We start from the raw sequence: 16,523 nt of genomic DNA, 5'->3' as shown, positions 1-16,523 counted from the left end.
TAATGTTTTCTCTTGGTCTGGTACGATTCCGTGCCGTAAGTTGTAGTGTCTTCTTGAGGGCGAGTCTCTGACTCTTTCTCTCTGTGTGGTGGGCCATGCTGCTTGTTGGCGTGAGTCGCCATGCTTGAGTAATCCTTGGAGTACGATGGAGGCAAGACATGTTTCGTTCTCTCTTCTGGATCGTTTTCCGATCCACCACATGGATAATGGATAACAGTGTTTGTACATAAGGATTTTGTCCTTAGTGCTGATCTATCAGACTTTGGGAACGTCTTCCTTTTATTATGAATTTTGTAAGTTCAAGTATATTTCATTTATGTGAGTACCGGATACTAGTATACTTCCGCAACTCCAACAATGCAAGTAAGTCTCTTCTTCATTTCTGTCTTGGATCTGCTTCCTGCTGCGTGAAGAAATATGAGTATCGTCGTGGTTCTTGGATTTATTATGTCGTCCATTTTTTTTTTTTTTTTTTTTTTTTGTTACCTTAGGTTTTTCTAAGTTGGGTTTCCAAATTGTATCTAGTTATACATCCAAACCGTTTGGTAAAAAGAAAGTGTGATTAATTAAAGACAATTTATTTAGTAATACTATTGAGTAACTATGAAACTACTGTGTGTACAATTTTAAAACTACGCGAGATTTCACTTGGGTGCCAGTCTCTTGATTTGTTTTAATTTCTTGTTTACCTCTGTTTCAGCTTATTTTATTTTGACCTTGTATTTGTAATTTTTCCTTTTACCCTTCATATTTTTCTTGTTGGACCAGTGTTGTTTTGGTTCATGTTTCGGGGTTGCCAAGGTCTCTTGGCATGTTTACGTCACCATGGTAACTGGCCACGGTTGTGATAGTGTCTGTTGATGTTGTTTGGTGGCGTTGGGATTCTTTTAAAGATGCGTGCGAATATTGCTCCGTTTCTTGATGATTTTTCATTTAGTCATCCTGCTTAAATGTAATCTTATTTATCCCCCTTCCTTTTCTTTCTTATATTTTTGTGGCCTTCTGCCAGTTTATGTCTGCTATTTTCTCATTCCGTGGTAATCAACCGAGGTGTTTTCTGAGTAATGAAAATGTTTATAAGTCAAAAAAATATTGTGAAAAGAAATATTTCTGGAAGAAACAGGTTAAAAATTTCACACGAAGTTTGGTTGTTTTGAAGTTATGCAAATGTATTATTTAATTTTATTTCTCCGTCCGGATGGTACATTAAGGTTTTATCTCTACATTTAATTTTGTAACCCAGTTTGGGTGGTTTTAATTTTGGACGTTTTCCCTGATAGTGATGGATTAATTCTTTTTTTTTTTTTTTTTCAAATAATAAATATGTAGTAAGTTATGTTCATTATGAAAAACTTGTTCTCTTTATTGTAGACTAGAAATGCGGTCGTGAAAATTCAATATTCATTGACATGCCCCACAACGGGCGACTTAAACGCACTCTACAGTGTGCTAGCAGCAGTGCCAGACCTGTAGCTCAGATCCTTTCAAACAGAACAAAGATGACCTAGGCCACCATAGCTCAGTTGGTAGAGCAACCGACGCGGAATCGGGAGGTTGTGTGTTCGGATCCCACTGGTGTCCGGCTGGCCATTTTTGTTCTGTACTTAAGATCTCTTCAACACGTACTACATGTACGTAACACGACCTAATACGTTGAAAGTCTGTTTCGATTAGAAATTTACTGCCGTACCAACACTTAATTTGGCTCATGGTCTCTGGGTAACTGATTATTGTAACTAAGGTAGCGGTAAGTGTTTGATGGTAATGAGTTATTTTTCCTGTCACCTTTAATGTCCTTGCCAATGTTTAACTTCTGCTGCTGATAGTCGGTAAGGCGGCAGAAGTAGAGGTGGCAGGGGAGGGTTTTTCTCGTCTATCTCCGGAAGGTCCACCAGCTCAAGGTAATGGCAGACATCTTCTAATCATGTAATGGTCTCAGAAAGCTAACTCGAGGGAAAGGTTTCAAAATACTTTCTTAATGTAATCCGGCCATGTAAATTCTCAGTCTGGTTTAAGATCTTAATTTAACTTAGGGAACAAAGAGTGGGAACCCTATTGTATTCCCCTTCAACTTGGTCGTGAGGTGACTATGATTTTGTAAACTTTAAAATTTATCTTTTCCTTGTAATTTAAACTTTCTCTCCATCTAGTCATCCCCGTAGTAACTCAACAGAGCAACCAACGCAAAATCGGGAGTTTGTGGGTTCGGAACCCACTGGTGTCCGCTTGGCCATCTTTGTACTGTACTTAACATCTCTTCAACATGTATTAAATGTACGTAACACGACCTAATAGGTTGAAAGTTAGTTTCGATTAATTTAAAACTTTAAAGGTTATGTTTCTTTTCAGATATTAAATTTTAACAAACAACAAAATTTCAGGTACAGAGGTAGTTTTGTACAAAATAAAAAAAAACAAATGGAAAAACCAAGAATTGGTAAGTTTCCATTTGAGCTTCAACCTCTTGATTTACAAAGGTCCCAGCATTACTAATGTTGCGTTTAGGCAGATAGTCAAGGAGACGAATCTCCCAATTTCTTTTACAGGGTATTTAAAACACAATTATCAAGAGCACTTTGCTCCTACGGTTACAGGTTTACGGCCTTTCAAGGGCACCACTCAGTATTTACACAAATATATTTTACATTTGAAGAAAAGAGCCTCAATGCTCTACTATTCTACCAAGGAGACTACGCTCCCAAACCCTTACAGCCTACTCAAGGCAACCATTAACTTTACAATTCGGATTAGAGCGTCTTTGCTCAACAAAATCACACTTTCAGGCCTCTAGGCACAACTGAAAATTTACAAGCCTGTGAGTTGTACCACTATATGAGCAACACCATGGGTCTGTGTTGCCTGTGATTGGTACCCACTATGTGAGGAACACCATGGGAATACTGACGCCCGTGGTTTGTACACCTAGGTGAGGAGCCTCATCGCTTTGCTTTGGCTGTGTGTGGTGCCATTGTGTGAGAAACACCATAGGTCTTCGTTACCTGTACGAGGTACAATTCTTGTGAGTAGTACCATAATGTTTGGAACACCGTGATTTTACGCTACCCAAGATTAGTACCGCAACTTGAGAAACACCGTGGTTCTCCTTTACTAGCAATAAGTGCCATTATGCGGGATCGTTGACATAGATATTGGCCATTTAGACAAGCATGATCGATTCAGGATTGGGCTTTGGAAGCAGTCCCTTGGTCAGTAATATTGTTTCTGGGAATGTGAGGCATTGCGCTTCTTATCCACTGATTGTTTTAAATTCATATTCATCAGTTCAATTCCTCATCATCACATTTTTAATTCTGGTCAGTGGATGAATTTTTTATTATTTTTAAATTGTAATCGCATTTCGTTTCATTTCGTACCATAGGGGCCGATGACCTAGATGTTAGGCCCCTCTAAACGAAGAAACGAAAAGCATCATCATCATCATTGTTCCGGGGTTTATCATGGATCGCAGAGGTGAAAGAAGGTGCCTGGGTGAATGGGTCTAACTACAATGTCAGGAACTGAATTTAAAATGTAAACTGAAGGTTATATTTTCAAAGCACAAAATTTAACAATTTTACAGGTACAAGTAGCAATCATAAACAAGTCTAGGAAAGACAAGATTGGTGGTATAAACCCAGATCGTGGGCTTCAAGCCCTCACTATAGCTTTCCTGAGCTCCTAGCTTAAATTTACAAAAGAGCACATATTTATACAAGGGCAGAAATCCCCTAACACATGGAGCGCTTGCTCCCTAAATTACAATATCAGGCCTCCCAGAGGCACTTTTACAACACTTGAAAAAGGGCTAACGTGCTCTCAGTTTTCCAAGCCTACTCCAGGCAACATAGCATGAAAATCTAATAATCTCTGGCTTTACAAGGCACTATTTACAAATAGAAATCTCATTACCCAGAGGTATCTAGTACCCAACCTACAGGGCCTTAGTGAAAAAGATCAGGTTAAATAAACAGCCCGAGTACAATTTGAATGGAGTCGAAGACTGGGCTCCCGAAAAAAAATTTTAAAACCTACAGGGCGCTTGGCCGACAAAACAGGGGCTATTCCCAAACTACTGAGGTAGCACGCATAGAAATAACTTTAATACATTGCAGAAACGAAAGGTTACAAAAACGTGACACCTTAAACCAAGATGAAGGGGAGCTTGAGAGGGTACTTCACTCTCTATCCCCGATTTACAGTTAAAGATTTTATGAAGTTTTTACATTAGCCGGCAGAAGGTACATTTCTAGAAATGTAGGTAACATAGTTAATGATTCGGGCCTTTCCCTCGGGTTAAACTGCGGAGCTAGCAAGAAAGAAAGATGTTATGTGGCCATTACCTTGTAGAAGTTCTAGCAGCTGACAAAAGAGGCCTCCCACTTTCATGCGCATGCGCGCGCGCGCGCGCGCGCACACACACACAGTAAGATGACGATCAATTGGCCAAGAGACGTGCAAAGCCGCAGTTTATATACCTCGGGGAAGGTTCGAGATCTTTCACGAATAAACCAGCCACACCCTCTCAATTTTATTGGTTAATTTAAAAGTTACACTCAGAATAGAAGAAGAAGAAGAAGAAGAAGAAGAAGAAGAAGAAGAAGAAGAAGAAGACTGTGATTGATTGGTAGAAAATTAATTACAGAAATTAGGGATTGGCTAGATTCAAAACTGGCGGAAAGAAAAGATAAATATTGCCAACCCAAAAATAAATGAACATCAATCAGTAAAAAAAAAATGAATACAAAACTTTAAATCAAAAGTTTCACTTCGCACCAGGGTGCATGATCATAGTTTTTAGTAGTGACATCTGTGGAAGAATGTCCAAACTTCTTGATGGATAGCAAACAAAACTAGTAGAAATACAGTCATTTCAGGAAACTTCACAATAACAAAATTACATAATATTTTAGTGGTGACATCTTCTGAGTAAAGTTCTAAGTTGGTGTAGTTTCAGTTTCACTGTTTTCCAATAGAGGAGTTTATTTAGGCTCTAGTTTTGAATGCACGGCGTTGATGTGTACCTCCCGGTACAATCATCATCAGAATTGCCTTGTTCAGTCATCAGAAGTACAAGCACAAACAGCACTGCGTGTCAGTGGATTGTAAGTAGGAGAATTTGTATACAGTCGAAACTGGTTAAGACGTCCCTCTCTAGCACGTTTCCCTGTTTATTATGTCATTATTCAAAAGTCCCAGTCCATGTCCTATTAATACATGTTAAAGTAACCTGGTTAGCATATTTATGGCATTCTTCTAGTACGTTCTTAACTCCCACCATAAGAAATTTAAATTAGCGTCCCCAGCCATGTTCCACGCTTGATGCGCTTGCAGCGACTGGCCTGGGTAAGGATTTGGTAGAGAACTTAATTTTACGGCCGTAGCGCGTCGGCCTACAGCTGCAGGTATTATCAGTCTCAAGGTTGTCTTTGAAGTGGTGTGTGTTTGTTTTGATCGTGCAACAGTAGCTTGTGTGACATGTTGGTGCTTAATTTTATGAATTGTGTAACAATGTACATAAATTAGGCCTACTGTACGTACGTATACAGCTGACGTGTTGGTGTTTGATTTTATGTTCGTAAGTGAATTGTGTAACAATGCACATAAATTAGGCCTACTGTACTTATGCATAGTGGTTTGCTGGACATTCAGTTATGGAGAAGAAGAAAACTAGACAGTTTACAAATGATGAAAAATTGAAGTTTATTAAGAAAGTGTATGCTAATTCACACATGAAACGTGTGCAAATTGCCCAGATGTTGGACGTTCCTACGATAACTTTAAACATAATTGTAAGCAAAGTGTATAGTTCGCATATCTAAGAAACTTCTTCCTTGATGTTTTACTAAGTTTGTGTCCGTAAAATGTATTATTTCTTTATGTATTTCATTAATAATAATTGTAAACAGTTGTTTCTTTGTTTTCATTGTAATTATTTTTACATTCAAACTTAACCTTATTTTAACAGCATAATTGTTTTTCATTTTTTTAGCACATTCCCTCTTTATGGCTTGATTTTTTTTTGGTCCCCACAAAAACATCCTAACCAGTTTTCACTACACTTGGAAACGAGTAGTAGGCAAAGAATACACTGTATTACACTTAATGAATATGTAATACATCTAATACATTGTCACCTCATTAACACATAATACCACACAAGATCGGGAACATGTGCATATGGTCCTAGAGTTAAACTCGTCCTTACCTTCTCCCCTCCAGCTCCCTGTATGGCTTTCAAACATGAGAACAAGACATGATGAACAAGAACTGCGAAGCTTGGCCAACTGTGCGTGGAGCGGTACCATGAAGGATAAGTCATCCGCTCTTCCTTTATTTATTCATATATAGCAAATGCGTAGACCTGTTTTATGGTTAGTAACTTGGAAATGTAGTTCTTTTAAGGAGTAACTTGTCCTAAGTTGTGGTTTGTGTCCTTTAGTATTGTTCTATACTTGATGCATAATTGAAGCGTGCAGCCGTATAAGGGTCTATGTTAACACCCGGCTTGTTTCAAGTTATGAGCTTGAAAAGGTCGGAGAGCTTCAGTATGCCTGGTGGTAGGTAAATGCACACGTACACCCTTATTCCGCACAAGACAATTTCTCTAACATAACTTGTGGAAATCGTGTCCATAGACCTGCGCCAAATAATCAAAGTGGGTAAAAATGTAACATACACCTTTATTCGGCCTCATTCTTTACTTCTCTGTCATCGTTAGTTGTTTTTCACCTTCATATACCAGTACCTTTTAATGTTTTTATTAGTTTTAAAATAACATTAATTTTACAGCCTAATCTTTGATCAGAGATCTCGATCATGGAGAGAACTTCCTCTTCGTCTAGCTGATTTTGGTGTGCTCCATAGAAATGAATTGTCTGGAGCTTTGACTGGGTTAACCAGAGTTCGACGTTTCCAGCAAGATGATGCTCATATCTTCTGCACTGTAGACCAGGTAATTTTCTTCCATTTGAAGATGCATTTAATTAGTCATACATGAAAGTTATGGTATAACTTTCAATAAGTATTCCGTACAAGATCTGCCACCTATGGAAAAATATTCTGTTAAAAAAAAAAAAAAAAAAGTGCCAAATATGTGGAATGTTTATTCTTCATTTAGAAGAGTAGTAGCTGTTTTACAAGTCTTAGATTTCCCGGCCTTCTCCCAGCTGCTTGGGGTCAGCCTTCTACCAGGTACTGTGTGCTGAGTCCAGTTTTACAGCCTGATACCTTTCCTGACGCCAGCCTTCTGTAGAGGGATGTATTCACTGTTGCATGTTTCTGTAGTGGTTTGTAGTGTCATGTCATATATGTAAAGGAAGATGTGTATTAAAATTAATACAAAACCCGGTCCCGGACATAACTAAAATCCCTGGCCCGGCTAAGAATTGAAGCCAGGACTCTCCGAACCAATGACAACTACACTGACCATTCAGCAAAGGAGCTGGACCAGTAGCTGCTGTGGTGGCAACTGCTAACCTTGACACTATTTAAAGCACTTTTTCTATAATAACAAATAATTGTGAAATGCTGACCTTCATTCAATAAGTGGACCGGTATTGAGACAACTGAGAGACTCTTCCGACTAGCAGAAGACAGAAAAACTTTCTCCAGAGTAATTGCCGACGTCTGGGATACTTTGCGAAAATTTACCATTCCTCCATACACACTGAACACCATATTAAGCATAAGGTAAGAAATTTAATGTGCTTGCAAAGAAGGAGCAAGTGGTAAAAGGAAGAAACTGTGCAAGGTCAGTTTCTCGATCTCGAAAGCGAGTTACTGAAGTGGACTAATATCCCACCTGTTGAAAGCGTGGTTCATGACAAGGGGTTTATTTAGCACAGCTCAGATTTTTAAGCTTCTAACGGTTGGGTTGAGAGATTTAAGAACAGGAATAATGTACTGTACAGATGTGTGCAAGGTGAGTGAAACCAGCAATTGGTTTTAGTGTGGACAACAAAACCCGGCATTTAAGGGCGAGAAACATCACGGTTGAAAATTAAGTAAAGAAAGACTGACAGTCCTATTGTGTTGCAATGAAAATGGAACAAAAAAAATGGTTCGTCTGACAATAGCCAGAGCGAAGTATCCATGTTGTTTTCAAAATTTGTGGACTCCATGCAAGTAAACTTCAAAACTGTAAGCCTAGGTAACAGCCGCAGTATTTAAGCAATATTTGCATTTGCTGGATGCCAAGATGGGTGCTTAAAATTAGAAAATCTTTTTGTTTGTTGAGCAGTGTGTTGCAGATCATGCTGACACATCGCACCGTATAATCCCAAATATCAACCGCACTTTTCTTTCAAAAATAAGGTTTCTAAAAATTATTCAAGCATTTCATTTTGCAATGCAATACTTCACTTGTCTTGGGGAATGTTACTTTTTTTAAAGTGTATTTTAGTTCTAAGGGTTGGCACTGGATTCAACCACATCTTATGACAGCGTTTGTTTGAAAATAACAAGTGGACATGTGTGTACCGTATTGTTCTCTTATGTATTTAACGTGACAATGGAGATTTGTTTTATAATATAAATGGATGTCAAACGCTCTTAAAAGTCTGCTGTAGTTCATAAGCTCAATAAAATTATTTCTAAGTACGGAACAATCCTGAAATCAAACATCGGCACACTCGTGGTCGTTGTGACTTGGCAACCAAGCTTCTCAGTCCGAGCTCCCCCAACCCCAAACACACTTTTCATTTACCGTAAGTGCTTGGCAACAGTCAGTCTACGGTCTCACTTTCTTAAAATGCCACGTGTATATATGAATTCAACAAAGCGCTTGCGGTCTTTTACTGTAAGTGAAAAAGTGAAATTTATAAAGGAAGCTAAACAGTAGTGGTGATCATAGAGCTTTCTGCAGGCAGAGTTTACAGTTTCCTGAAACTGAAAGGATTCTATACAAATACGTAACAGAAAGGCGGATATTGGGGTCCGTACGTGTCTACCAAAATGTGCCAATTAAAAGCATTAGAAATCGCAAAAGAACTTTCTATGCCAGAGTGGATCAGACATTTCTATAAGTGGAGTGGGCTGAGCATTAGAAGGCTTACCACAATCACGTGTCCATACTGCCTATGAAGAAAAACTCTTTTCCTTCCAGCGCCAATTCGGTTGCAAAAGAAATATTTGCATCTGCTATCCCAAATTGGAAATGCAGATCAGACACCCATCTATACCGCGGTCACACAACAGAAGCTGAGAAGCAGCAAACCAAAGACGCAAAAACCTATCCAGCTATCATTCCGGGTGTTACAGCCGTTGGGTGTCTGTATACAGAGTAGGTGACACCAACTGGTTGTATTAAGCGCCCAGAAGTTCAACTGCTTTGTTCATGGATAAAGACGGCGTGGGATGGTATCTGTGATGACCTCGTCCGGAAAAGTTTCCAGAAGTGCAGTACTTCTAATGCTATGGATGGCATCGAAGATGACATGTGGTAAAGTGATGGTCAGTGTGATAGTGAAAGCTCCGAAGTTGGTACTTCTGATGATGAATGAAGTGTTGACTATTCTGTGATTAATAACTGTTTCTGTGGGTGTTTGAAATAATTTATTGGGTATTATTTCAAGGACACTTTAAAACTGTCTGAAACTATTTTAAATTTGTGTAACACATGTAGTGAAATGACATTCTTGTTCTATAGCAAATATTATAAATAAATTTGAGTGAAACTTTAAAAAAAAATTTGTCCTTTAAAATATAGGGTGCGGGTCTTATTCAGGGGCGCATGGCACTTGGGATTATGCAGAATCTTCAAAATGTGAAAGTTGTATTCTACACAGCATTCATCTGCAGCCTTTCAGTCAGGGTATCGTGCGATGTGTAAACAAATCTATTGAAAGGAGCTTGTTCGAAGACGGTTGGCTTGTCTTCATTCCACAATGAAGATTTTTTCCCCTTCAAAATGTCTTCCCCTGTGTCCTTAAATTTATGCCATGTGTTAATCCCAATGTTGTACTTCCCTTTCAGCAAATTAAGCAATTTAAAAAAAAGTCTCTACTCAGCCCCATACTATTCAATATTGCCACCGCGGACGTAACAAAAGCAATCAGAGAAAGAGCAAAGGATGCAGTGATCTACATATATGCAGACGACATGGTCCTAGGGTCAACAAAGAAAGAAGAGCTCCAACACGCTTTCTCAGCGCTGGCTGAATGGGCAGGAAATAACAGCCTGAAAATAAACTGGAAAAAAACTCAACAGATGGTCTTTCGGAAAGGCGGACGAAACGCAGCAAACGACAACATAGAATACGAAGACGGCAAAGTGGAAATAGTAAACTCATTCAAATACCTGGGAATAACCTTACAGACTACTGGGACGTTCAGACTACACATAAAAGACAAAGCAGTTGCAGCCATGAAAGCCATGTACGACATCAACAATCTACAGCAGTTATCCTTAAAAACAGCTATGCGCTTATTTGACACAACGATCCTACCAATACTCACCTATGGAATCCACTTGATATGGACTAACAAAGAGAGACCTGGCCACCATAGAAGGAGTTAAGGCAAAATTCCTAAGGACCATAATGGGCATCTCAAAATACACGCGTTCCCGCCTAACATACGAACTAGCAGGGAACCCTTTCTTATTGAAGAACTGAGGATAAAACTACCACTGCCATCCACAATGAATGTAGAAGCACACCTAGCGGAGAGGCGGAAGAAGAGAGAAGAAATTCCGCTAGAGTTCTACAGCACAGATGCCATGTTGGATCGAAATTGGACGAACGCCAACCAGAAGCTAAGACATGTGATAATAAAACTAGCAGTACACGGGTACCACCATAAAATATGTAAAAATATGTCTTATCACGACCCAAATGAAAAATGTGAATGTTCTCTGTGTGATCAGTTCTGTGACATGTATCACATCACAAGATGTAAAAACAACAACAAATCTCTATGCGACTATAGCAAAGACTAAAACGGTCAATGATCTTTGTAATGCACATTCGTGCGCTTTTCTAATAATAATAATAATAATAATAAATATAGTTACATATATTTACATAAATATAGTTTCTGTTTATTTTTACCTGGAAACTGGATAAATTCATAGAATGTTGATACTGTGTTCTAGAAGCAATCACGTTACACTTGGGTGTTAATTATTATGTTGTTGATTTCAGATAAGAAATGAGATGCTGGGTGCTTTGGATTTCCTGCGTCATGTCTATTCAGTATTTGGATTCACTTTTGACCTTGTGCTATCTACACGACCAGAAAAGTTTTTGGGGGAGATTAGCATGTGGAATGAGGCTGAAAAGGTACGTATCAGCTACACTGTAATACCCAGTTGTATACAGTAGTGGACAAATATGAGGAGAGAGTGGCTCAGGTGGCAGCCCACTGACCTCTCACCGCTGGGTTCCATTGTTCAAATCCCAGTCACTCCATGTGAAATTTGTGCTGGACAAAATGGAGGCGGGACAGGTTTTTCTCCGGGTAATGCGGATTCCAATCAATCAATCAATCAATCAATCAATACTGATCTGCATTTAGGGCAGTCGCCCAGGCGGCAGATTCCTTATCTGTTGTTTTCCTAGCCTTTTCCTAAATGATTTCAAAGAAATTGGAAGTTTATTGAACATCTCCCTTGGTAAGTTATTCCAATCCCTAACTCCCCTTCCTATAAATGAATATTTGCCCCAGTTTGTCCTCTTGAATTCCAACTTTATCTTCATATTGTTATCTTTCCTACTTTCATAAACGCCACTCAAACTTATTCGTCTATTAATGTCATTCCACGCCATCTCTCCGCTGACAGCTCGGAACATACCACTTATCAAATGTAAGGCTTTTCAGGCGTTTGCTCTATTAACCAGCATTTCGTCTTAGGTCTGACACTAGACTCGTCAGAGTGGGATGTGTCAGACCCTACCCACTGACGCTGGGTGTATGCAGGTGAGCTTATCAGAAGCCCATATAAGAGGCACAGTCTGATAACTGCATACGGGAGATAAATCTCCACAATGGAATTATTGCCCGCCTAGCAATTCCATTACATACCACTTAGTCGAGCAGCTCTTCTTCTTTCTCCCAATTCTTCCCAGCCCAAACTTTGCAACATTTTTGTAACGCTACTCTCTTGTCGGAAATCACCCAGAACAAATCGAGCTGCTTTTCTTAGGATTTTTTCCAGTTCTTGAATCAGGTAATCCTGGTGAGGGTCCCATAAACTGGAGCCATACTCCAGTTGGGGTCTTACCAGAGACTTATATGCCCTCTCCTTTACATCCTTACTACAACCCCTAAACACCCTCATAACCATGTGCAGAGATCTGTACCCTTTATTTACAATCCCATTTATGTGATTACCCCAATGAAGATCTTTCCTTATATTAACACCTAGATACATACAATGATCCCCAAAAGGAACTTTCTCCCCATCAACGCATTAATTAAAACTGAGAGGACTTTTCATATTTGTGAAACAACAACATTATCGAGGTCACGTTGCAGTTGCTCACAATCTTGTAAATTATTTATTACTCTATAGAGAATAACATCATCCGCAAAAAGCCTTATCTCTGATTCCACTTCTTTACTCATATCATTTATATATATATATAAGAAAACATAAAGGTCCGATAATACTGCCTTGAGGAATTTCCCTCTTAATTATTACAGGGTCAGATAAAGCTTCACCTACTCTAATTCTCCGAAATCTATTTTCTAGAAATATAGCAACCCATTCAGTCACTGTTTTGTCTAGACCAATTGCACTCATTTTTGCCCGTAGTCTACCATGATCCACCCTATCAAATGCTTTAGACAGGTCAATCGCGATACAGTCCATTTGACCTGAATCCAAGATATCTCCTATATCTTGCTGGAATCCTACAAGTTGAGCTTCAGTGGAATAACCTTTCCTGAAACTGAACTGCCTTCTATCGAACCAGTTATTAATTTTGCAAACATGTCTAATATAATCAGAAAGTATGCCTTCCCAAAGCTTACATACAATGCATGTCAAACTTACTGGCCTGTAATTTTCAGCTTTATGTCTATCACCCTTTCCTTTATACACAGGGGCTACGATAGCAACTCTCCATTCATCTGGTATAGTTCCTCCGACCAAACAATAATCAAATAAGTACTTCAGATATGATACTATATCACAACCCATTGTCTTTAGTATATCACCAGAAATCCTATCAATTCCAGTCGCTTTTCTAGTTTTCAACTTTTGTATCTTATTGTAAATGTCATTGTTATTGTTACCGTGTTTTGGTGGATCAGCAGAGGCGAAAGAAGGTGCTGGCTGGAATGGGTCTAACTACAAGTCCGAAAGATGAATTTAAAATTTAAATAAAGGTTATATTTTCAATAGACAACAAGATTTAACAAATGTTTACATAGAATTTGAAAACTTAACAAGTCAGTCAGGTACAAGACCAGAAAAGCAAGGATTTAGAGACAAATTAATGATCTGGGCTTCAAGCCCCACCTTTTACAATCTCTGAGCTCTCAGCTCACAACCACAAAATACCAAAGGGCAGAAAACCCCTAATTACATGGAGCACTTGCTCCTGCCTAGTAATATCAAGCCTCCTAGAGGCACCTTTCAAAATACCAGAAAGAGCTGACCGCTCTCAATCTTTCAAGCCTATCAAAGGCAACAACCCTCATTACTATCAACTGCCCTCAAGGCGCACCTATCAAGAAACAGGGGTATCTAGTACCCAATCTACTGGGCCTTCGTGGAAAAGGAACAGATTAATTAAATGGCCCCCAAAAAATCAGGATGAATGGAGGTGTGTACTTGCACTCCTACATGAAAGCTTGTTAAAACCTAAGTGGCGTTAAGCCGATACACAGGGGCTATTCCCATACTATAGAGGCGACTCGTATAAGAAAAATAATTTAACACATTAATGAAGAGAAGAAAATCGGTTATGAAAACGTAGTCACCTCAAATCCAAATTGAAGGGGAGCTCGAGAGGGTAAAGCACTCTCTATCCCCGATTTACAGTTAAAGTAATAAGAAAATGTTTACTAAGTTACACTTTTAAACAGGTAGGATACTTTGAAAAACTGCTGAGCACGAAAGAAATAAAGATGTTAAAAGGCCATTACCTTTGCTGAAGAGCTGCTGCTCGAAGGAAGAGGCGCAACCTGCCCCCTGCTATACTTCCACACACTAAGCTAGATGTTGTTGAAGTGGCGACGAGCCATGAAAATCGGCAGTTTTTAAACCCTCATGGAAGATTTGAGACCTTTCATGAATAATTAAGACACACCCACAGGCGTTTATTGGTTGCCCAAAATTTACACATTATAATTGGAGAAGAAGTACATTATTGGTCCAAAATGAATTAAAGAAATTCCGGATTGGCTAAGTTCAAAACTGGCGGAAAGAAAAATTAATATTGCCAATCCATAGATGAAAGAACAAAATTTAGTAAAGACCAAAACTTCTGAATACAAAATTTCTTCAAGAAAAGTTCCTTCACTTTGCACCAAGGTGCATGATCATAGTTTTTGGTAGAGACATCTGTGAGAGAATGTCCACACTTCTTGATAATTAGTAAACAAAAACAATTTGAAATTAACATAGTGACATCTTCAGATAAACAGTTGAATTAATTCAGTTTTAAAGTTCAGAGTTTCAGCTGTAGAGGAGTACTTTAAGGCTGAAAATTCAAATGTGCGGCTTATAGGTGTACCAACTGGTACAGTTATCATATGTAAAATTTAATACTTCTTTAGCTTTAGTCTCCTCCTCTATCTGGACATTATCCTTGTTTCTGTCATCTTTTGTTCCAGCAACACACTCAAATTTCATTTCATCCGTCAGTTGTTAAGGATTTCCCTAGAGGAGTGCAACAGTCTTCTTATCCTAGCCGCTAGATGGGGCTTCATTCATTCCATTACTGACCAGGTCGAATAACTGGAAACAGGCTGTGAATTTTAATTTTCAAATTAGTATAACTCCAAGATATAATATTTTACTCACACGTTTTAATCAACAATTAATATCTCTGTATTATGTTCAGCTTTTGTTTTAAGTTACAAATTTCATTGTAATTAACAATTACCATACATTAATTTACAGAATATGTTCCACTGTTATATTTTACTATAGGATGTATTTTACAATGTTGCAACAGTTCATCGAGGTTGTTACATCTCATTCTCTGCAAATTGTGTGTATTATATACTGTGAAACTCTGTTAGGAAGTTTTTCAAGGCAGCCAGAATAAATAAACGTTACTTCATAAGAGGGGTAATGCTCGAAAACTTGTTCTGTACTTTGAAATACGTGTGAAACACACAGCCAACAGATTTCCTTGTTAGTGAACAATACCGAAATAGGCTGATATATAAGAACTGCTAAGAGAAAGCCACAATATAAATATTAGCTTATCATGACATGTATTTTTAGAGATAAATAAAATAATCGAACATACTGGATTATAAAAATACTTGATAATATTATATATTTATTTATTTAATCTCCAAAGTGTTGTGAACCCTATTTTAGCATAAGGTATGTTAGGGTTGTAGTTTATACAAAATATACAATTTCTCTGATAAAATTCAAAATACATAAACAGCAAAATAGACATGAACAGAAATGGAAAACTAAAAGTATGATATATACAATCCTTAATAATTTGAGTACTGTACTAATATTTAAAAATACCAGACATACAATATATATACAATATATACGATACATATGTTAAGCAGCTAATAAGCAGACAGTATCAAATTATATATGTTTAAATACATAGTCAATAAATTCTGAAAACTGAGAAGTGCAGCATTTTTTATAAAATATGAAATTTAGTGGTTTTTCAAAATAGCAACTACAAGTTAACAAATGCATCTTAAGTTCAAAACGTGCTCTCTCAAAAGCAGGACAGTTGAACATAATGTGTTCTACAGTTTGAATGTCTTCAGTGCAGAAGCACAGTGAGCCATTTTGTGTTGGAATTTTGAATTGCTCGAAGTGAATTTACCATGACCTGATAACACTTGAGTTGAATGAAAGTTGCACACTATATATTTACATCCCAGCCTACTATATACATTTGGAAAAACAGGTCTTTGGTTACTGAGCCATTTTTACTTGCTCAGCACAGTTCATTACAGCGAGAGATCATTTCATCCTTTACGGTTCTTTTGACAAAAGAAATTGGGCATTTAGTATAACTCTCTGACAAGTTAGAATTACAAGCTTCTTTGGCCAATTGGTCAGCTCTTTCGTTCCCTTTTATGGCGGAATGTCCTCGCACCCAACCGAAACATATATGTTTATTGTACTTCGATATATTCTCTCTTACATGTACTGCCAAATTGTGTAAGTGTGTAACATATTATATTGTGTAACATATTATATAAAACCTTGCACAAGAGATAAAAATAATACTAAGAACATTAAAACAAAATATGGTAACTGTACATTATGTAAATTCCGTACTGCATTAGATATTAAACACATTTCCAAACACAAAAGTCTAGGCTCCTACTTAGAAAAGAAATTGTCCAGGGTCGACTGTTTCA

General features: G+C 38.0%; 1 protein-coding gene across 4 annotated transcripts in view; it reads left to right on the top strand.

Moving 5' to 3' along the window:
* The window catches only part of ThrRS (threonine--tRNA ligase), a 250,000-nt gene that overhangs the window by 158,070 nt on the left and 75,407 nt on the right, over positions 1-16,523 (top strand). For all 4 annotated transcript variants that reach the window (XM_067146758.2, XM_067146755.2, XM_067146757.2 and 1 more), the window contains 2 exons: positions 6,790-6,952; positions 11,141-11,278. In XM_067146758.2, coding sequence (XP_067002859.2) covers positions 6,790-6,952; positions 11,141-11,278 — 301 coding nt within the window. The remainder of the gene's footprint in view (positions 1-6,789; positions 6,953-11,140; positions 11,279-16,523) is intronic.

The sequence above is a fragment of the Anabrus simplex genome, chromosome 5 (genome assembly GCF_040414725.1).
Source record: "Anabrus simplex isolate iqAnaSimp1 chromosome 5, ASM4041472v1, whole genome shotgun sequence".
Taxonomy (NCBI): Eukaryota; Metazoa; Arthropoda; class Insecta; order Orthoptera; family Tettigoniidae; genus Anabrus; species Anabrus simplex.
Note: the sequence above shows the minus strand (reverse complement) of the source record. Positions and strands in the feature narration are given on the sequence as shown.